Source organism: Anastrepha obliqua, chromosome 4 (assembly GCF_027943255.1).
Source record: "Anastrepha obliqua isolate idAnaObli1 chromosome 4, idAnaObli1_1.0, whole genome shotgun sequence".
NCBI lineage: Eukaryota > Metazoa > Arthropoda > Insecta > Diptera > Tephritidae > Anastrepha > Anastrepha obliqua.
The window spans coordinates 103,673,649-103,697,241 of record NC_072895.1 but is presented as its reverse complement, the minus strand read 5'-3'; the positions used below and the strand labels follow the sequence as shown (position 1 = coordinate 103,697,241).

Sequence of the window (23,593 nt, the reverse complement as noted above, 5' to 3'; positions counted from 1 at the left end):
AGTGATGGCCGTGGGCTGTGTTCATAACAAATATCTGTTAAGGGGGGCAGGTCCACCAGACAACAAGTTTTGCAATAATTTTTTGCGAAAAACTAAGTATTTATTATCTTAAAATAAGTTTCATATTAATATTTATGCTTAAATGAATATAAAAAAAAAATATTTAAACCGTTGCCTCAAAGACCTCCTACTCGGTCATCGTCATACCCCTGACAGTTGCTAAAGAGGAACCGTACAAATTTATTCTCAAGAAAGCGCAGAAAAGAGGGAGCTCCAATTCTTCATGTACTATTTCGGAAACCCTTTGGCCTCAGTATTATACAATATACGAAGGACTCAGAAAGTCATTTGGACTCCTCGCCATTCAATTTCCAACCTCGTAGTTGTGTTTACCAGTCATTGTACAATCGGCACACAGGCGGAAAAGCTAGAGTTATCATTTAACCCCTATTGCAGAAGCTGTGGGTACCCTTCAAAGAAGGAGACTGTTTGGGCACTTTCTCTGTGAAAGTCCGGCTTTGGCAGCTAGTCGATTAAGATCACTGGGTGCTCCTTTCTTCGACAGTCTGGGGCAGTGCGCCAACCTAAATCCCATCAATCTTCTCCATTATATCAAGAGCTCTGGTTGGCTGTAGATATCTGCCGGTTGGATGTCTCATAATGGCATCAAAACGGCGCTTCAGTGCTACTTGAGGAATGCCAGACTGGCACTTCAACCATTTCATCTACCTACCTACCTACAGCTGCTCAAAAGTGGCTCCTTTATTTTGCGCCGAGAAATGTACATCCTCTTGTAATCGACTGAAATCAACCAGACAAAAAATTTTCATTAAAATAAGTTATTTCGCTTAACACTTACCTATTTTTAACGAAAAAAGAAAGTGAAAATTTGAAGTGAAAAAGAAAAAATTACACTTTTTTTATATACAAATAGATCAAAACCATATTTTTAGTAACAACTAATATAAAAATTAAGATACATGCAAATACCAATATCCCGGGCCAACATTCCAGAATATCGCTGTAAAATTTAAGTTGATATCTCATTACTTTTTGAGTTATATTCGACAGCGCGGAAAAAAACGTATTTCGAGAAAAATGCAATTAAAATTTTCGTTTTACACAACTTTCGTTCCACGCTCATCACTTCATTGACTTTATAGAAACTTTTTAGACTTTCTTTTAAGCTTAAAACATTGAAAAGCTAGATTGCTTTAAATTGTAAATGAATTTTTAAAGCAAAAAAAATGGAAAATTTGATAGGGCTGGCGTTGCTGCCATTTGCATTATACATATTCTATTATCATCTCGATCATCATCAGCGTCCACATTTCAATACAGTTACGTAAAAAGGGCCTTGCAAGCAGGGCAAAATCAAGGCTTATGAAAGAGTAGACACATTTAAAACAATTGGCTGCAGAAATGTACAAGGTGAAGTCCAAAATTAACAAGACTGACGTCATAAAAATGTTTTTGATGGCGCCATCTTTTTAATAAGTTAGGACGTTAGAATACATCTTCTACTTCCAGGTAAAGCTGGTGATATTCGGTTCAGTGGAAGCGAAGTTATTGTGCCTAAAGTGTCAGAATATTTGTGTCATCGGTACAAAAATGAGTTTCGAACAAAGAGCTAATAGCAAATTTTGTTTTAAAATCGGTAAAATGTTTACCGAAACATTTGAATTGATGAAAAAAGAGTATGGCGATGATTGTCTATTTCGCGCCAGAGTTCATGAGTGGCTTACACGTTTGAGAGATGGCAATGACAATGAACATACGGGCCTCCCAAAATCAGTAATCGAAACTTTGTCGAAATTGTTCGCAAATTTATCAAAAATGAACAACCAAAATCATTGTTGAAGTTCATGGAATCGGAGTTGGATATCTCCAAAACATCGATTTATCGCATTTCAACTGATCATTTGGGCTTACGAAGGGTCTGCACACATTTCACTCCGCACAAGTTAACTGAGGACCAAAAATTGCTCAGAATTCAACATTCGAAAGACTTCATTAAAGAGGCGCGAAAAGACGAGAACATCCTTTACTACATTGTAACTGGTGATGAAACGTGATGTTTCAAACATTAACCTAAAACTAAGCGTGAAAGTGCTGAATGGAAGGCCCCAGACGAGCCACCACCCAAAAAATCGCGTTTGGAGAAGTCAAAAATCAAGTCGATGCTCATTTGTTTTTACGATTCCAAGGGAGTTCGTGCCAACGGGCCAAACCGTCAAAGCAATTTTCTATCTTGGCGTTTTGAAGCGTGTGTTGCTTCGCTTTCGTCGAATTCGTCCTGAATACCGCGAAGGAGGAAGCTGGCGCTTACTGCTTGATAATGCACCATCTCATCGATCCCCTCTTGTGACTGATTTTTGACTAGGAATCGCATTTTACCATCAATTATTCACCGTATTCGCCTGACATGGCTTCCTGTGACTTCTACCTATTCAGAAATTGCATTTGGACATGAAAAGAAAACGTTTTGCGCCCATAGAGGCCATCCAAAAGGCTTGTATCGATATCCTGAAGGACACTCCGGTCATTGACTTGAAACACTCTTTCGAAGATCGCGCAAAACAGAGTATCGAGGCCAAAGGAGACTATTTTGAATAAATAAACTCGAAGTTATCAGAACAAAGCTCCTGTTGTTTCTATTTTAGCTCAGTCTTGTTTATTTTGGACTTCACCTTGTATATCCCGTGGCATCGGTGTGCATTTGAGAGTTAATATACGTACATACTTATTTTCTTGCATGCAGTCGCATCACTACCCAAATTGTTTCCCTTTTACGTTAGATATCCCTCTCGAGATTATCTAAAATCACCACCAAACTGATTCCCGTCTTTGATTTCGCGCAAAAAATGAAGAGGAGGTCTTTAAGCTTCCTAAGGTAATTCATGAATTGTTGAAAGTAGAACCTTGCATGATTTCAATGAAATAATCGGGAAATAAATTGATAGGATTTCAGAGATTAAAAGCTGGTTTCAAAATAATTTAGTTGCTGTTGTTCCTCGAAATGCTGTCAGCTTTAAGGTCGTTAGATGACAGTGAAATTACTATTGTTACTTTTTCTTGGAATTTTTTTTTTTTGCTCTTCCTTGCTTTCCAACCGTTAGCATTGTTTTTGTTGCTTGTCACCATTTACGAGTAATTAAATTCTGTGTGTGCTAAATCGTGCGAAAATGTCATAAAATGCACAGCAGCAAATAATTGCGTTGCTGATGTTGATGATGGCCGCTAATGTTGTTATTGTTGTCTTTCGCGGTGACATTTCGTTACAGCAGCTGCTTCTGCTGTTCACTGCTTATGGTTGCTTGTTTTTTTTTTTGTTTTTGTATTGGTTGCTTGCTATATTTTTAGGTCTATTTGTTGTTGTTTTTGTTCTTATATTTTGTGTATGTTCATGTTTGTCGCCCTGTCCTAATGCCTGTTGACCCCCTTGTCCTCTCTTTCTCAACATTTCTGCTGACATAATTGTGTTAATCTGCTTGACTGCTTTTTCAACGCCTTTCCACGCGGCATAAACCATTTTACTGTCTCCGCTCGCTTGTTTATTAATTTCTGCTCTTGGCTCCTGCCGCTTAGGCTATTTTAGTTGACTGCTTGTTAGTTTGGTCGACCTGCTTACGTCTCGTTGATGATTGACCAACGTCGTTACTTCCTCTTCTTTGATTGCTACGCTCTCTGCGAGGTTTGCTTGGCCATCGAGTTCCCTTAACATTCGCCTGTGTGCAGCTTCTGGTCAATCATTAAATTTTATCGGCTGTCTGCCTCATTGCATAATTATGATGGTCGTTTCATTTTTTTTTTTTTTACATCAGCACGAAAATCGTATAATAGTTTTGGTACTTTTGAAAAAACTTAGCTGGAAAACATTTATGTATTTTATATTAGTTTGGATTCTTTTAATTTTTTCTAGCTGACTAGATATAGCCGTAAATTCTTGAAAATTACTTCAGCCTGAAGTTGAAATGTCGACCGACTTAATAAATGAAGCGCTATAAATTTGTGTGTTTTATTTAAGTTTCGGACTGATTTCAAAAATAATTCATTGAAAGTAATATTTACAATTTGAATGCCAAAAATGAAATAAACAGTTATTCTTCAATACAATCTTCTATATATCTAGAATATATTACACCGTGCGATACTTAATTTTACAATATAAATCAATATATCCGCGCAACTAGGGCCCAAATATAGTAAAATTGCATTTTTAGGTTTCCTTCTGATGTCAGGATTTTCAGTCAAAAATGCCTTAAAAATTCAGTGCAATGCATGTAGATTAATAATATACATATATTCGTAAATATCAAATAAAAGAGAAAATTTGTTTCGCACAACAGCGAATAGGTGTTAAAATGCTCCTTTAATCACATTCTTAAATATACTTGAAAATTTAATTATTTACCAAAAAATATATACATATATTAAATACTCTAAAAAATATATATTAATACCAACTCCTCGCACTACCAACTCCTTGAATTTTGTATTTTTTTGTTTGACTCTTTTCACGTCTCTCCTAAAAAAATATAATAGAAAAATTCATTATAAAATTATAATTCTGCTGCCCGCGAGAGCCGCAAGTTTACTCAATAACATATTAAAAATTCAAATCAATCGGTTCAATACTTTTTGAGAAATTACCAACGCCAACGCGGAAATAATAGTTTCGAGAAAAACACGGTTAACGCACTTATACCTGGGCGTGGTACTTCAAACCGGTCTCGTTTTAAAAGACTGTTCGTCTAAACTACAACGAATTTCAATATAAAAATTTGCAAGTATATTTTTGAAAGTACAAACATATCATAGCATGAAAAAAAATCCATTTTTTTCGAAATTCTAGACCAGAAAGGTGCCTTAAGGGGTTTAGAGCTCGAAAATTTAGGGTATTTTCAGGAATTTTTTTCACAATACAAAAATTTTAAGAGATATTTAAATTTTATAGGCTTTTTTTAACTTCTTTTACATACAAAAACGAAAAAAAAAAATTAAAAAAAAATATTTAAAATTTTTTAATTTTAATAATTTTACAAATGGCGCTAAAGTTGACCCCCCGAAAAATTAGACGGTGTTGTCCATTTTGGCTCTTCTATTTATCTGAAACACAAAAACCAAAAAAGTTATTAATCAGTATGAATGTAGCTATGTCCCGTACTAGAAAAAAAATTGACAAAATGGCGCAATTTTGAATTTGACACTCTAAAAATCGGTTTTTCGTTTTTTCAATTTTTTGATAAAAAAATGTAATAATTGAAATAATAATATGATTTCAGTACGGGCGATAGTCACTGATGTTGTGAACAACATGTTAAAATTTCAGACGATTCGGTTGAATATTTTTTTTTTTTTGACAACACCAGGCCGAAAAAAATCGCTTGGAGATAAATGAGTTTAAAGTTTGAGATACCTACTGAGATACCTCTCTACCTAGTTAATGTGTTGTAGAAGTTATAAAATTGAGAATTTCTGCATGAAAATTTCACAGTATATTCTTACGATACTACTTCGAAATATCGAAAAAACAAACAATCGATATTTTGAAATTTCTGGACCACGTGGTCCCCTTAAGTGTGAGCTCGCAGAGAAAATTGCGCGCAAAAAGCAAGAAAATGGTCCTTTGTCGAATGGTCAATGCCGTAGTGAAAACTTTAATTTGTCCGAAAAAAACGGTAACTTACGTATTAAAAAATTTGAATGAAACCTTGACGGTTCAACAAAAAGCTGGAAATGGAAGAAAGAAAGGATTTGTGTCACAGTCACAAGCCAAAGAATGGTGCCATTATTTCGGAAAACCCCTTGGCTTTCACTTCGAGCTGCCGCAAACAGATCTATAGGTCGAAAGGTTACATCCAAAAAATGCGCAAAAGTGATGGTTTGCGATCATATAAACAAATTGTAGCACTCACTCGAAATGATGAACCAAATAAGAGTGCTAAAGGAAGTGCGTGAAAATTATACAGTCAACTTACTTACTTATGTGGCACTACTACCGGCGGCCGCCGTAGCCGAATGGGTTGGTGCGTGACCACCATTCGGAATATAGAGAACGTTGGTTTGAATGTCGGTGAAAACATCAAAATTAAGAAAAACATTTTTCTAATAGCGGTCGCCCCTCGGCAGGCAATGGCAAACCTCCGAGTGTATTTCAGCCATGAAAAAACTCCTCATAAAAGTATCTGCCGGCTTGAAACTGTAGATCCCTCCATTTGTGGAGCAACATCAAGGCAACCACAAATAGGAAGGGGAGCTCGGCCAAACACCCAAAAAGGGTGTACGCGCCAATTATATATATATATATATCTGCTGCTCTCCGCCAATGCATTTTAAACTGCTGCTCATTCTAAGTTTATTTTTTCGTTTTTTGCAATCTCCTATTAAGAATTACCCAATATTTTCCAATGGATTGCAATTGTGGGCAGTCTGGTGAGTTGTGGTCCTTTTGAACAATATTTACCCTGCGGTTTTTATACCAGTTCATGGCAAGACATATATAATGAGACGATGCCAAATCGGGCCAGAACAAAACTGGGTCTGTATGTTGTTTTATGAATGCCAGCAAACGTTTTTGCAGACACTCCTTCAAATAAAATGCTTGATTTTTAGTACTCGTTGTAATGTACGCTTTGCTTTTCTTACTAAACTGGCAGCTGGCTTGCCAAAAGAAATATTTTTTACGGAGCTTGTCCAACATTTTTAGCTTAAAGGCACATAGAACTCCTTCTCTCTTCGCTGTAGCATAAAACTCAACGCTCTGAATCTGTTTAAAGTCGGTTTTGACCCATGTTTCGTCGTCCATAACCACACAGCCATATTTATGGATGCCTTGACTGTATAATGGAGATCAAACGGAGAATAACTCTTGCCAACAGGTGTTACCTTGGGCTCAGTAGGCAACTGAGAAGTAGAGCTCTCTCTCGAAGGACTAAACTGGCAGTCTACAAAACGCTCATCATTCCTCTCCTGATATATGACGCAGAAGCATGGACGATGTCAACAGCGGATGAAAAAGTTTTGGGAGCCTTCGAGAAAAAATTCTGCATTAGATCTTTGGCCTCCTCCGCGTTAGTGAGAAGTACCGCGTACGGTGGAACTTCGAATTGTATGAGCTATATAGGGACATGGACATAGTTAGGCGTGTAAAAATACAGTGCCTACGTTGGCTTGGTCATGTCACCTGTATGAACCTCTCACCCTCCCGCAAGGCGAATTTACGACACCGTACCCTAAAAATGAAGGCGTAGAAGAGGAAGACCACATCTCCGTTGGAAAGACGAAGTGCTGCAGGACCTGTCTTTACTCGGGACTTCCAACTGGCACCAATGAGCGCAAGACAGAGACAGCTGGCGCGCCAATTTGGATTCAGGCGAAACCGACACTCGGTATATATATATATTATATATATATATATATAATTGGCGCGTATACCCTTTTTGGGTGTTTGGCCGAGCCCCCCCTTCTATTTATGGTTCACGCCTTGCTGTTGCTCCACAAATGGAGGGATCTACAGTTTCAAGCCAACTCCGAACGGCAGATATTTTTATGAGGAGCTTTTTCATGGCTGAAATACACTCGGAGGTTTGCCATTGCCTGCCGAGGGGCGACCGCTATTAGAAAAATGTTTTTCTTAATTTTGATGTTTTCACCGAGATTCAAACCAACGTTCTCTCTGTGAATTCCGAATGGTAGTCACGCACCAACCCATTCAGCTACGGCGGCTGCCGGAGAATATAGTGCACTTAGTAAAGAATTAAATACATTTTTTTTTTGTTTTTTGAGAGCTTATACACATTTTATGTTATAACGATGTTAGCCCGACCAATATTTTTCGAGTCCATTCTTCATGAACGTATTTTTACATGCATGGATACAAAACTTTTTTTCTATTTACTTACACGGACTTCTAAGAAATGCATACAGTAAAAATAAAAATAAAAAAAAAACGCAAGCTTTAGCAAATTACAATTTAATGCATTTCGATTCCATTAATTGGTGCCAGTTGCGTGTTGTAATCCCGCAAATGGAATAGCCGCAGCAGCAGCGCAGCAACATAAGGCAATATCGCAATATTGCAACATTGCGCCACCACACATCTCCTTGTTACAATACAACGGCAACTACAACAAATGCCATGCAGCAATTTCGCTGCCAATAAGTGAAAGTGAAAATCGCCAGTGTTGTTATGTTTTTTTTCTTTCTTGTTTTTCTTTGTGTAAGCACTTTTTCTAGTAAACTGCACAGCTGCTGATGGTGCTGGAGCACATTGAACTTACCACAGTTGCATGCAACATGCACGACGCGCACACAAGAAACTCATTCATTTATTGCTGCGCTTGTAACAATCCGTATCAGTTGCTGTTGATCGATCGATCGACGAACCATTCCCCCGACTATTTTATTGCACACTCTTTAAATCCTAACCATTACATTTGTCAGTTTGTATGTATTCATATACACATATATATTCACATATATAAGTGCATGCAAACCTGCACATAATTCTGCAAGCACAAGCGCAGTAAATTTCGTTCGTCAATTGCACAGCTAATTACCTTCGGCCACTTTGGGCTAACCGGCTGCGATGGCCACATATCTGGGCCTATTAGTCCGCTGGCTGAATGGCTGGTTCGTTGCCTCTCTGCGCTCCGCTTATTTACCAGACTAACTCGCTTTAAGCTATCAGCTAATGGCTATTGGTCGTTACGATGCGGCACGTATGTATGTATATTGACACGCTTTATTTTGCTTGCCACCGCCTGCCTCCAAACCGTTTGCTGATTTAGTTCGGCGCTATGGTTACCACTAAAATAAAAGTTGCTTTGACTTATCGTTTGTATGTGAACTTTCGTATGAGATTTTCGTGCCTTTCTTTCAGCAGTTGATAGAAAAATGACAGCGACATCAAAAACAAAAATATTAAATTACACCAATTTAATTAAGTCAAAGCTATTAAAATGATGCCGAAATGCGAAAAAAAGTATATGAAATATTGAAATTTGTGTGGGGGGCATTGTAAATTAAAGTTACGGCACTATTTGCAGCATGTTTAGCAACTTTCGAATATCTCTGTATGTCTGTAATGTCTTTAAAACTTCACGAAAAGTATGGGAGCTCACTAGATATGCACAAAAATACATTTAAAAAAGTCTGGCTAGCCAAATCTGAGTTAAGGGCTTAGGGGTAATCAGAGGCCCGAAAAACTGATGATTTTCAATAATTTTCTTTTTCTAATCAATTGGTTTATTTTACAAAAACAAAAACATAGCATTAATACATCGACTTCACTTCAGCAAAATTTCAAAAAAATTAATAATTGTAAAAGTCAACGTGTGTGGAACTGCTGCCTTATTAATTAATTAATTATTAATAAACAATCTTGATCTCCTGATCGAAGCTTTTCTTCTTGTTTTTTTTTTCAAAATTAACAGTATATTGGCCTCAGGAAATATTTTTCAGACTTTCGAGAAAAAAACTACAATTAATTGTTTAAAAAAATCGAAATTTAAAAAGAAAAAAAAAAGCAGTATAAATTTTATTGAAATCTACCGAACGGTTCTTAAGTCACAGTGATCACCAGTTCAAACCCCATAGTTTTGAGAAAATCGCATTTAAAGTTTTGCTATTTGCTCCGGAGCACCCGTGCGCCCTTTGCTAAATCTTGAATAACTCGAAAAGTATTTGTCGGATTGAAATTTTCACAAAATATTTTTATTTTTTATTTATTTTTTATTTTTTTTATTTTATAAAGGTTTACGTAACAATAAAAGTATTATACAAACTGAAAGTAGTTCAGCGCTAGCATCGGAGGCTTTCGGCTGGACAATATTTTTAAAATATTATGCTTTAAGAAAATGCAAAAAAAAATTAAATTTTTTGAAAATTCTCACTACCCCTAACCCCTTAAGCAGATTAAGCAACTTTAAGCCTTGCAGACCCTCGACCATTATTGGGCTGGTTTTGGAACTGTTGTATTCCTGTTACGTAGGCAAGTGTGACTCATATAAATCGGTTGTGCAGTTCTTTCTCTTCATTTGCTGCATCCACGTATTTTGATCATAAAAGTGCCACTACCTCATAATTTAAAATTTTGCTTGCTTCAAACGTATCAATTGTTGCCTTATAGCTCTCCCATGATCGTCTGGCCTGATTTTAATAGCTCATAGCATAGCACAACCTTCTAATCCCACCAAATACAGAGCATTACCTTCAAACCATGAAAATTCGGCTTCAATTCGTGTGTCACCCAATTTCCTTTTTTGTGAATGTATCCGGCTGCTTTTAAACGTTTAGAAATGGCTTGTTGAGAGACTTCCAGTGTTTTTCCAAGTTCTTATTGAGTTTGACATTCGTCTTCAAACTTTTTTGATGGACCTGATCGCTCTATGTCTTCTGTGTCAAAATCACCACTTTTAAATCGTGCAAACCACTGCTGACATACTCTAACCTCTGGAGCATATTCAGGATAAGCTTCTGAGAGTAAACGATGTGCTTCTGTTGCACTTTTCTTTAAATTGAAGAACAAAAGCAAACATCCCCGCAAATGCTGTTTTGTTGGAACGTAATTTGATATTTTGACTGTAATAAAAAAAATTTGTGTGTACTATTTAATATTCACTGTGCCATATCAAATTTACTTGATTTTTTGGCGTGCTTTAATATAAAATAATCATAATAATAATAAATATAATGGAAGCCGTTATGCTTTAATTAGCAAAAATAATATTATTTTTTAATTTTAAATATTGTGTATTTTTTTTTAATTGAAAACTTTTTTTTATTATGTGAATTAATTGTGATATTTCTGAAAACTGTAAGGACTTATGAAAAACCAAATCAAGAAACTAGATTAGAGTTCCAAGGTACCCGGTTATCGAGTAGCTCGGTACTCCCTCGAACCTCGTTCATGGCCCAACTGCTCAAATGTTTGTTCGAAATTTTCGAGCAGCTAAACAATGCAGTCTGTGTTAGAAGAAAAGAACCGGTTTTTTCCTTGTAACTTCAAGATATATTTCGTTCTGTTTGTGCTGCGTAATAGTCCCACACAAGGGCTACGACGCCAGGGATAACTCAGGTTAGTGTCGTTCAAAACTTTCCCGTAAGCACAACCAAACAAAAATGAGTGAGAAGTACGCGAAGTGTTTCGGGGCAGAATTTTTTTGCACGCATTCGAAAGAACAGAAATTATCTTACGCAGCGGCTGCAAAAGTAATTAAAAAATCAAAAAAGTTTGTTGTGATGTGGAATCAGCGGTATAAAGTGTACAAAAATGTTGATGACTTTTCCGAGCGCGGCTTGAAGCGAGTGACGATAAAAAAGCAGGATAAAGAGATCGTCCAACTTATTAAGCGGGACCCTTCTTTGTGACTACGTCAAGCATGATCAGTTCTACCTAAAAAGGGAATAGATGTGAGTATCAACACCATCGAACGACGACTGAAGGAGGCGAACATATCCCACATCATCAAAACCACTGCTCTCAGAAAAATACAATGAGAAACAACAAAACAAGAAAATGGCGTCACAGTAATGGACTGGCCTTCTCAGTCCCCAGACGCCAACCGCATTGAAAATGTGTGGGGAATTGTGAAAACGCATCTTGCCAGAAAGCCAGTCCACGATTTAAAGCAACTCGTACGTCAAGTTCGCAAAATTTTGGTCCTCGGTCGACGAGCTATGCAGAAAAGCTGGTGCAAAGCATGAAGAAGATGCCAGGCTATACTCGACATCGATAGAGACTATACGGCTTATTGGGTAATTACGACTCGAAGTTTTGTACAGACTTTCATGTAAAAAAAATTTAAATATGTATCTTTTATACTTCTTGAATAATCGCGTTTCCTTTTTGAAGTGAAAACTTCTTTAGAATAGTTGGGAGTGATTTGAGAAAAAGTGAAACGAAAAAAGCGACACTCTTGGCTACGAATATTACATATACACGTAGCGACGAACTAAATAACTTTTAGGCCAGCGCCGACAGCATGGCGCGATAGCCGAGCGGCTAGCAATGTGAGCTTCCGATCCAAAATCCTTGGTTCGAATCACAAGAAAAAAATTTTTTTATACAGTTATTTTATTTTATTTTATGATATGTTTATGAGGAGCTTTTTTTCATGGCAGAAATACACTCGGTGTTTTGCCATTGCCTGCTGAGGGGTGAGTGCTATTAGAAAAATAGTTTTCCTTAATTTTGGTGTTTTCACCGAGATTCGAACTGACGTTCTCTCTGTGAATTCTGAATAGTAGTCACGCACCAACCCATTCGGCTACGGCGTTTGTTTAATTTTACTGATGCAAAAATGAGGAAAAATATATGAATAAAGTTTGCTTACTGTTTACACATTTTCCAAAGGTGACGGAGAACCAAAAAAAGTCGATTTTCAAACAAATACGAGTGCATATGTGTAATTGTGTTAGAGTTTCGGTCACGCCCCAGCAAAATCTGCGTGCATATGTGTTTGTAACATTCAAAAAAATGTAATTGTGTTAGAGTTTCGGTCACGCAGGTTTTGCTGGGGACGCTCATAATAGCAACCGCATGTGTATTTTTATATTCGTAAATATTTTCCTTTTTAAATATTTACCGCAATTATGCCGAAAATTAATGCAGAAAAGTGTCGTGAATATCGACAGAAAAAAAATCAATAAATAGCATCACGGAATTCATTCACGAAAATTTAATAAAGTATACACCAGAAGTATCGCGGATACTTAGAAAAGATTACAAAAAAGTTCCAATGATTTTAAGTGGCGATTTTAACGTAAATTTTGCATTGGACACAGCGGTTCCTTTAATTGACGTTCTCAATACAACATTCAATTTAAAAATGTGTAACAATCGCACTGAATCGACAACACGATCAAAAACAACCATTGACGCGGTATTTCAAAGACATGTTGACAACATCGAAACCAGCTATCATAAGCCACTCGTATCATTTGTTGAAATTGAAAACATTGAGGATGAATAACAATAAAATGAAGAAAATAAAATATGAACTTTATAGCAATATTATAATGAACCTATAATTATCTTGCTCCTAATGCTGCTTTCGTCTTATTCTCTCTCAGTTTGTTTTACGGAAGGATTCACTTCTATCGCGTCTAACCGTTAGACTGGTGTTTTTTGTGACACAGACTGTAAATTTCAATTTTATTTAGAAACCATTTTTTTTTTAATTTTCCTACGACGTTAACACTGTGTATAAATAATTCTGAGTAATAAGCTTCGTAGCCGAATGGGTTGGTGCGTGATTACCATTCGGAATTCACATAGAGAACGTTGGTTCGAATCTCGGTGAAAGCAAAATTAATATAAACATTTTTCTAAAAGAGGTCGCCCCTCGGCAGGCAATGGCAAACCACCGAGTGTATTTCTGCCATGAAAAAGCTTCTCATAAAAAATATCTGCGTTCGGAGTTGGCTTGAAACTGTAGGTCTCTCCATTTTGTGGAGCAACATCAAGACGCACACCACAAATAGGAGGAGGAGCTCGGCCAAACACCCAAAAAGGGTGTACGCGCCAATTATATAATTATATATATATATATATAATAAGCCGCGAGCAGGTGTGTGAGTACTCGCTGCTCATTTGCACGGTCTGTTCGAAAATGTGGGAATAAAATCGAGACCTCTAGTTTTTAATACTCATAGACAATAAAATAGGTGTGCAACATTTGGATCAGTTTTTACTATTTCGCCTTTGCTTTTTTAACTATTTATTGCTTTTTGTAAAAGTTTAACTTATTTAACAATAAAAACTGCATAAATGGTTTTTGCAAACTTTGTGCAAAAATTATGAAAATTGTTCAAATTTGTACCAAAATTTCAAATCTTTTAAACAGAATTTTTAGAATTATTTTTGGTATGCAGTTTTATAACTCATTCAATAAAGTGCAAGTTGCAAGTGGCTACAAAATGTCGTGGATTTTTGACAATTTTTTTGCGAACTGTCTCACGCATTTTCCTTTTATTTGGAAGCAAATGGTTAGCAACGTCAGCTTGCTTATAAAGAGCAAAGAGCAATTTAAGTAAATTAATCACAATTAAAATTATATTTAATTAAGCACTAGCTGCCAGAGCTATCGGCTTAGATAATTTTTTATTTGACGAATTGCTGGGAAAACGAAAATAATCAAAGGGCACTTTAAAATGAGAAACGATCTCTGGTCTCAGTTAGTAAAGCGTGTACTCTATTGGTAAGATGAGCAATCAGCTCTTAAGCTAAAACGTCATATCAAGCGTTCCAGGCGCCATGCCTTTCAATGTAATATGTAAATTTATGTACTTAGAAAATTATATTCTCAGTTGCGTTCTGTCCTTTTTTTCAAAAACCCAGCGCACATGAACCGCAAGTTTAAAAGGGCATATGAAATTATTGCTTCAAAACGCACACTGCTTGGTTATTTTGACATTGTGCAATATTTTCCGATCACTTCTCTGAATTTTGAATAAATTACAATGAAGGAGACAATTACGAACTATACCTATAAAGTAAAACTTGTTGCATTCTCAGCTGAAAAATTTGTTATGGCGTAATTAAATTTTGAATTATTTATTTGGTTGTTTCTCGAAAAATGATAAAAAAAACAGTTAAAGAGCATATCTGAGTGGAATACCTGATGGAATAGGTAATTTTTAACCCTTTTTTATATAAGTCTGAAAAAAATAAATTGAGAGGTGAAAATGTTTAGTGTGTTGAAATGTTCTAATAAACTGTTTGTTTAAATTTTTTTAATTTTTATATCTTTTTTTTTATTTCTTTTTATTTTTTTGCTATTATTATTTTTTTTTTTTTTTTAAGGGGTCTTATAAGGCAAATTGAAGAATGTAAATATCTAAAAAAATAAGTAAGCCAACTTCTACTTAGTTGGCTTTAATCTCATTTTATTTTTGTGAAAGTGTAAAAAAAATTATTTGGACGGTCGTTAGGGGTTCTTTGGAGAATTGTTTCTCGATTTTTTTTGTTTTACTACTTTAATTTTTTTATCTTAATTTTTTTCCTTACACGAAGAATGTAGGTATGTAAATGTCACGGAAAATAAAATAGCAAATAAATAAGCAAATTTCTACTTAGTTGCTTTAATCTACATATATATTGAAATTTCGCTAGTAATTATAACCTTCTTTGCGCTTATTTCATAGGCATAGATGTAACTCAAGCAATTGCAGATGGCTTCTCATACAGGCATGCTTAGTTTCTTCTTTCTAAAGTTAGCAAACTGTTTAAGCAATTTAAACCTATACTTGCAAGAAGAATCTTACCGGTTGTTGTCATACTGTGTTGTGCTAGTACAGCTCTGGCCTCCTCTACTCTTTGCTAAGCTCATCTTCTTCGCACAACCAAGAAGGGAAAGCTTAGAAGCCGCAGCCTCTATAACTCATCTATGAGCCTCTTTCTATTTTGGGTACAGCAGCATATGCTATTGGCAACATGCTGAGAAATCTTCTTCATCTACAGTGGACTAAAAAATGTTTTCAGCTTCATAGCATTCACCTTTTTGTATTTAATATTCAAAATAAGCTGGACTTAAAACAAACGATTTATTTCAAAAATAAGTTTGCTGATATGTCCTATTTTTGATTGGCTGATCCGGCAATTATGTTTTGCTAACCAGCCACAAAAAAATAAATGTTTGCTTCTCTAGCAACATGTGACCTTTGCAGCATGTTGAGAAACATTCAACTTTGTTTTGGATACATTTGAAAAATATTGGAAAACTGACGCGAGTGTTGCGAACAACGTTTTAATATGAAAAATAAAATCAACTCGCGAATAATTTTGGCAACATGCTGAGCAACTTTTAGGATCAACAATTTAATAATAAACATTAATTTTTTTAATTTTTATTTAGCTTCTACATGCAGCGCTGAACAAACAATACTCTTCTTTCACTCTATGCGAAATAAAAATTTTAATTAAAAATGCGAAAAGTAATGAAAATTTCCTTATTATTACAACTCATCCAACGCAATTCACCTCAATTTTTATTTAATTTAATTTTTTTTTCATTTGAATTCACTTTTTTTTTTGTCATAGCAGTTTTATCACTTTGTTACTCTCACTCTTTTCGATAGATTAAATTTCTGAAAACCAAAGAAGGCACCGCTATGGTACAAATGGGCGATTCGGTCGCCGTCGAACGCTGTGTCCAACATTTGAACAACATTCCCGTCGGCAATGGTGGCAAAATCCAAATTGCCTTCTCCAAACAGAATTTCCTGTCCGAAGTTATAAATCCATTTTTATTACCCGATCATACACCCAGTTTTAAGGAGTATACCGGCTCAAAGAATAATCGCTTCCTGTCGCCAGCCCAGGCAAGCAAAAATCGTATACAACCACCGAGCAAGGTAAGTGAAATGAATTTGTTTTCCTAAAATACGATTTTTTCTTCTATTTCTATGATTTGATTTTCTATTTCTATTTACTTCACATATTGTGCCCTTTGTGTATGTAATACCCTCTTTGTGTGTTTGTTCTTTCTTCACAGATTCTGCACTTTTTCAACACACCGCCTGGCTTAACCGAAGACCAGCTCATAGGCATTTTCAATATCAAAGAAGTGCCCGCCACATCGGTGCGATTATTCCCACTCAAAACGGAGCGTTCCTCATCGGGCCTGATTGAGTTCCCAAATATTTCACAGGCCGTGTTGGCCATCATGAAGTGTAATCATCTGCCAATTGAGGGTAAAGGTGAGTTTTTTATGATTCCAATTTCTTGATTTAAGTTAAAGAAAATAATAGTAAAAAACAAAGAAAAATACCACGATTTATCTATAATTGAAAATACCAATAATTATTTAGTTGTTAAGTTTTTTCTAAATATGTCTACCAATTAATGTTATGTTCGATAAAGCTTCTAAGGTTAACAAAGCCGCAACTTCCCTTAACCGGACACTGCCCGATCGAATTCCATGTGATAAAACATAATCGAGCTGTATGTCGTTTTGTGATAGCTGGCTCAGGATGGCAAGGTAGAATCATCTTAGCTTCTCCGGGCTGTTCTTCTTATACGCGGTTAAGATTCTGAATTCTTTACATTTCATCTGACTAAATCAGATCTTCTCCTTTGGGATAACCATCAGCCAAACCTCCAGTTATGATTCTCGTTTGATTAGCTGTCGTGCCATTTACGAAACGTTCACAATTTTATCCTTACCATAATATGTATACGAGGGTCGTATGAAAAGTCCGTGCCAAAATAAAAACTACTTAATTGTGTGAGGTAAACCTTTTTTTTATTTTTTAACCTAGTCGCCTTTTAGGTTTATGCACTTCGTCCAACGCTGTTCTAGTTTGTTGATCCCTTCCAAATAATAAGATTTGTTCAAGACCATTTTTTTCAAATTGCAGATTAAATATTTAGTAGTCTGAGGGACACGATTTCGGAGAATAGGGGAATGTGAAACGAGTTGAAACCCTATTTTCATTAATTCTACAGCCACTACTGCTGAGGCGTGAGCTGGTGCGTTGTCGTGATGAAAAAGGAAAATCACTCGACTTCCTCGATTCCAACGAATGCAAAACACAAAAAAATACGCAAATTTGGTTGAAACTGGGTGTGTGTTCTTCCAAGTGATGCTACTAACTAAACATAACCTCGATACGCACTAATAATGCCATCTCTCTGTCATTACATGAATTTTTCAAACGACTATTTCGAAAGGATTCTAACACTAATTTACACTTAGTTTAGATGGCATAGTAAATCAGAGTTACACGGCTTGGTTCGTCTCAATACATATTTTTGAAAAGACTCATGCGTAGTCCTAGTGAGGTTAAGACGTACGCAAGAAATGTTTCGAATATAATTTCTCCCAAGTTAAAGCGTGACTTTCATTGACTAGTTAGCTTAAAAGTGGTTAGAAGGCTGGAAAAAGTCTGAATACTGACTGTAACTATAAAAAGGGTACTTCTATTTTTCATAGTTTCTTCTATTTTTGTACATGACTTTAAGGTTTATATATGTAGTATTTATGTACCTCTGTAAACCAAGATAAAAGTTTTAAGAATAAATCGAATTCTATGAGTATTCCTAGACTACCTCATTATTACTGATCTTATAGTATAAGCGATTTAAAATCCAAATATTCCGCATTACGTAGGTCGCCCATTCGCTAAGAGCTGGGGCATGTTTTGTACTAAAAGACGAAGTTGAACTATTTTCACTGAGATATATATATTGTATATTGTAATACATTTTGACAAGTTCTTGCCACCTAAATAAGTCTTTAGAGATCAAACACCAAACCATTAAAGACAAAGAGGTGGACTTGCTCCGTAAAACTGCCGCGATACTAGTCCATTTCCGTTTTGAATACTGGATCTTCGTGTACCTACCCTTAGATAACCTCGATAACAGTATTTAACGGACGATTTAGAGAGTGATTAATAGACCATACTACAAAAACCATATGGAATTTCATAAGAATTAGAACTGAAGAATTTTCCATCGAACAAATAAAAGTTACTTTGCCCTCGGGAGTTCGCTTTGAGTCAGTAAGTCGTATTTTAAGTAAACCTACTTCTAAAGATACAAAATGAATACAGGGCGACAGGAAGTTATTTGGACATCGGATGAAAGCAGTGCTTTGACCAGCGCATTGACATCCAAACATTTGGGGTAACCATTACGAGTTTAATATGGAGTCATTAACAATATCGATTAGATTCAGGGAGGGATCTACTCTGCAATGCGATGCGAATAGTATAGTAATTGCGAATATTCATGAGAAAAGTAAACTTGCGTACGGCCGTCAGCGAGCTCTGGCAGGGCTGCCATACAAAAAACTGCGCTGTTTATAAAAAGAGCGGTTAAATTTCAAGGGCTGATGTTGAATGTGAACCACACCTAAACGTCAACGACACCGTTGGACTTCTTTCTTTTGGGGTTATTTGAAATCAAAGGTGTACGTCGATAAGCCAGCAACAATTCAAGAGCTAAAGGATGAGATAATTCGGCACATTAACGGCATAGAACCTCAATTATGCCTCAGCGTCAAAATTTGGACCATCGGATGGAGGTGTGCCGCCGAGGCCGCGGCGGCCATTTGACCGATATTTTGTTCCATACGTAATTGAGCTATACCAATATTATAATAATTTCCTAAAAAAAAATTGTATTTTATTCAAAATCAACACCGGCCCTTGAAACTTAACCACCCTTTAGTTCATTAAAAAGTGTTCAGTGTGGGTTCTTTGGAAAACGTTGGATGTGTTGATATGGCGAATTATAATTTTGAATATTTATACTCGTAAGAATATTTGAAAGTTTTTTCAACACAAGTATTTTCAATAGAAATTTTTGTGTAAGATTCTGACTCTGAGTTGATAAATACATTACTTTGAAAAGCCTGGCAGCGAAGTATTGGAAAATAGGTATGTGAGTTTTCTGCAGTGCTAAGATTTATTAATGGTAAAATACAGAAATTTTAATGAGGCAAATGTCTGTTTAGAGGATCACGATAAAACATTTAATGGAGTGCATTAAATATAAGAAAAATTCGAGACTAATTTGAAAAATAAAGTACCAGAAGGTAGTAAAATGCCGATACCCCTTTGAAAGAGACAATGTCGTAAGCTGCTGAAAGTAATTAGAACTGAGTTTTTGCAAAATAGTCTGTATTTGTAAGGGGTCGCCCTATTACTACAGGGTAGGCCATTTAAAGCGGGCCCATTTGTTTCTGAAAAAAAACATTGAAAAAAACATTTTTTTTTGTGTTGATATGAAAAATCATTTATTTTGATTCAAGGAGATTTGTTCCAGCTAGTTTTTGAAAATGATATCCTTCAAATGTTTGCCTCTGGCCTTGATGGCCAAATGTGTCCTTTTTTCGGCGTTTTCCATCGTTTTGGCCAATATTTCGGCCGGTATGGCGGCGATTTCGCGTCGGATATTGTTTTTAAGTTGAGTTAGAGTCCTTGGCTTGTTGATGTATACCTTGGATTTCAGATAACCCCACAAATAAAAGTCCGGTGGCGTCAAATCTGGTGATCTCGGTGGCCACGGAAAATCACCATTTTTCGAAATCAACCTTCCAGGGAACAATGGCTTCAAAAAATCGATTGTAGCGCGTGAAGTGTGGCATGTAGCCCCGTCCTGTTGGAACCAGTAGCCTTCCATGCGCCTGAGTGTTGTCCTGGCGATGCCTAATTCCTGAGAACGACGATAACTCGATGTTCGCGGAGCCTCCTCAACACTGGCTCGTACAGCCTCGATATTTTCAGCAGAACGTCGTGTACGTTGTCTGGATGCGTGGCTGGTATTGCTGAGACTACCGTGGTTAATAAATTTTGCGTATAAACGCTGTAAAGTGCTTTTGGATGGCGCACTTTTAACTTTATTTTTTTTTTTAAACGCACGTTGAGTTTTCACAATTGAGAAGTTATTTTGGATGTAAAGCTGAATTATTTCAGCGCGTTCTTTTGGAGTGTACTGCTCCATGGTAAAAATTGTCTTGGACTGACGCTTCCAACGCGCTATGTCATTAGTCGATCTGACGTTCCTGTCAAAAGTTATAGGGTTGCCCGATGGGCCCGCTTTAAATGGCCTACCCTGTACTTAAAATCAATATATTTCAATGCGCTACATTTAACTGGCGCTTACGCCCTTCTTGGATGTTTGGCCGAGCTCCTCCTCCTATTTGTGGCGTGCGTTCTGTTGCTGTTCCACAAATGGAGAGACCTACAGTTTTAAGCCGAATCCCAACGGCAGATATTTTTTATGAAGAGCTTTCTCATGGCAGAAATAAATAAATAAATTGTATTAAAATAAATTAATACATAAATTATATATATAAAATACAATGTTAAATAAATTAATATATAATTAATAATATTAAACATAATCTCCTCTTCCCTTCTCTCATTCCAGGTACCAAATTCCCCTTCATCATGAAACTCTGCTTCTCGTCGTCGAAGAGCATGAATGGCGCCTGGAATAATGCCACCAACGAGGGCATGATCGAGAAAGAGAATGAAGCGGAAGTTAAACAGGATGTATATAATTGAGATTTAATACAAATCCTTTAAGCTTAAAAACCCAACAACAACAATAACAATAACACAACACAACCATATATAAATAAATAGAGACAACATTGAAAAGAAGCAAAAAAAATAATAAAAAAATAAAAACAAAACACAAATGCAAATAACAACATTGAAAACAAAAAAAAAAACAATTAGAAACTAGAATGGCAAAGACAAACAGCGCTGCAAGCCGCAAAGCAGAAGTATGAGTGTAAGAAGAAAAAGCGAAGAAAGGCAAACTAGGAAAGTTACGTAAACGCAATGAAGCGGTGCGCCGCAGACGAAAGCAGCGTAGAACAAGTGAAAGCGAGCAGCGCGAAGAGCGTTAAGAAAACAATTTTGCGTTTGGATAACAAACAACAGCAACCAGAATAACAACAACAACAACAACAAAGGCACTTTTTTTAGTATAATTCGTTGGTATTGAAATGAGACAATTATTATTAAAATAAAAAATTTACTTTAATTACTATTATTACGAACTATACTTATGTATATTACTTAGCTACATTTAAAAATATTATATAATTATTTCCTATTTTTCGCTCATTAATGTTTTTGGTTCTGTTAACGAATTTTTCACACACCCAACACGCATTGATGCGCACTTGACGACATTTTTTGACTGGAGCGAAATGTGTAGACATACATACGTACATACATATTTGTATAATATAATATTGTTTTGATGCAGAGAATGCGGGAGAAAAAGGCGAAAAATGGCAAAAAAAACAAAAAAAAACCAAAAACTGTGTTTTTGAAAAAATTTGATTGCTTTATTTTAAAAACCTAAGAGCCGCCTTGAAGGAAGCAATTCATACAAAAAGTATACCCACACGCATACAGATACACATATTGTATGTAAATATACGCTGGCTGTTGAGAGTGGTGGTTACACTTAAAATTGTATTTAAATTAGTTTTTAATTTGTATAATTATAATTTCCCATTTCATTTCATTACATCGCATCGGTTCTTTCATTGTACTACTCTTATTACATACATACATATGTATATTATTATTATATTAATAACTATTTCGCCCAAAATCATTCGCCTGTTGAATTTGTAAATTGAAATTGAGTGGACATTAGTTTTAAATATAACTATACTTATAAACTTAAATTTAAAACAAAAAAAAAACAAAATTAAAGAACAAAAAATAGAGAAAAAAATTTATCGAAAATAAATGCTAAAGAAACAAAAAAAACAAACAAGAAATGAAAGTAGCATTGAATTTCGTTAGGTGAAATATATATTTGATTTGACAATATTAAGCAAAAGAGCCAGAAAAAAGAAGTACATATTAGTTGAAGAAGAAAACAAAACACGAAAAAGGATAACAATAGCAGCAGAAGTTAGCGGAAAATTATAGAATTGCAAATGAAAAATTTGCAACGCCACAAAAGAAAGCATTGAAGAACAAGAGCCAACAAAATGAAGCCAGCAGATTTTATAAGAAAAATAAAGCAAAAATGGCAAACAAAAAAGTTAGTAAAAAAATACCCAAAACAAAAAAAAATATTAATAAATAAAAAATTATTAACAAGCAAAGGCTGCAGAAAAGTACGTGAAAAGGCCAACTTGCTTAAAAATATTTTTTTTCTCCATCTAACTATTAACTCTCTCTCGCTCTCATGTATGTATGTATGTAGTTGGCTTCATATCCAGGCGAAAGGGCTGAAAGCGCATACAAACAAGCGAACAGCTCATAAGCTCAGATAGAGGCAGAGAAAGAGAAAGCAGACATAGACAGAGGCAGGGGCAGTGCGTGTTTAGCACGAAAGAGACAACAATATATTTGTAGAGTAAAATAAAGCGAGTTAAAAAAACAACTACTGTGTATTAGTTTAGCAGAATTGTGTGCAATTTGAATTGAATTTAAAAATTCAGTTAGTAGTAGTTGAAAAGTATAAAAAAAAATATAAGCAAAAACAAAAAATAAAATAATTTAAATTAAAATAAAGTAATATAAAGTAAAGCTAAATAAAAAAAGCTTTATTAAGCTGAGAGGAGCTGAGAGAAGCCGTAGCTGAGGAATAAGTAAAAGAAGTAGAAGTAAAAGTAGAAGAGGAAGTAGAAGAAGAAGTAGGAGAAGAAGAATTAGAAGAAGACGAATGAAAGAAAGCACACGCGTCGCATGGCCGGCCATTAGCGAAGTAGTAAATGACGCGTCAAACGATTGTTGTAGCAAACAGACAATGGCAAAATGTGGAATACTTTAACTTAACGTAACGTAAAGCAGTGTGCGTGTGAACACTGTTGCACAAGCTGAAATCTACAAAACAAATAAAAGACATTATTTTTGTTCTAATACTTTTTTAAACAATATATGTATGCATATATATATGTATATGTATGTATAATATATATATATAATATGTATGTATGTATATAATATATTTACAGGTATATATAAATATATATATGTATATGCATATACTATTACTAATAAATAATTATTAAAAACAAAAAAAAACAACAAAACAAATGAAATGCTAAGAGTAAATAAGCGCTAAAAAATTTAAAGGTAATAAAATAAATTTATTGAA

At 35.4% G+C, this 23,593-nt stretch overlaps 1 protein-coding gene across 8 annotated transcripts in view; it reads left to right on the top strand.

Moving 5' to 3' along the window:
- LOC129246207 (heterogeneous nuclear ribonucleoprotein L) overlaps positions 1–22,565 on the top strand; it is a 343,070-nt gene extending 320,505 nt beyond the window's left edge. For all 8 annotated transcript variants that reach the window (XM_054884810.1, XM_054884813.1, XM_054884816.1 and 5 more), the window contains 3 exons: positions 16,084–16,359; positions 16,500–16,704; positions 20,885–22,565. In XM_054884810.1, coding sequence (XP_054740785.1) covers positions 16,084–16,359; positions 16,500–16,704; positions 20,885–21,021 — 618 coding nt within the window. In that variant the 3' untranslated portion in view covers positions 21,022–22,565. The remainder of the gene's footprint in view (positions 1–16,083; positions 16,360–16,499; positions 16,705–20,884) is intronic.
- Positions 22,566–23,593: the final 1,028 nt, after the last annotated feature.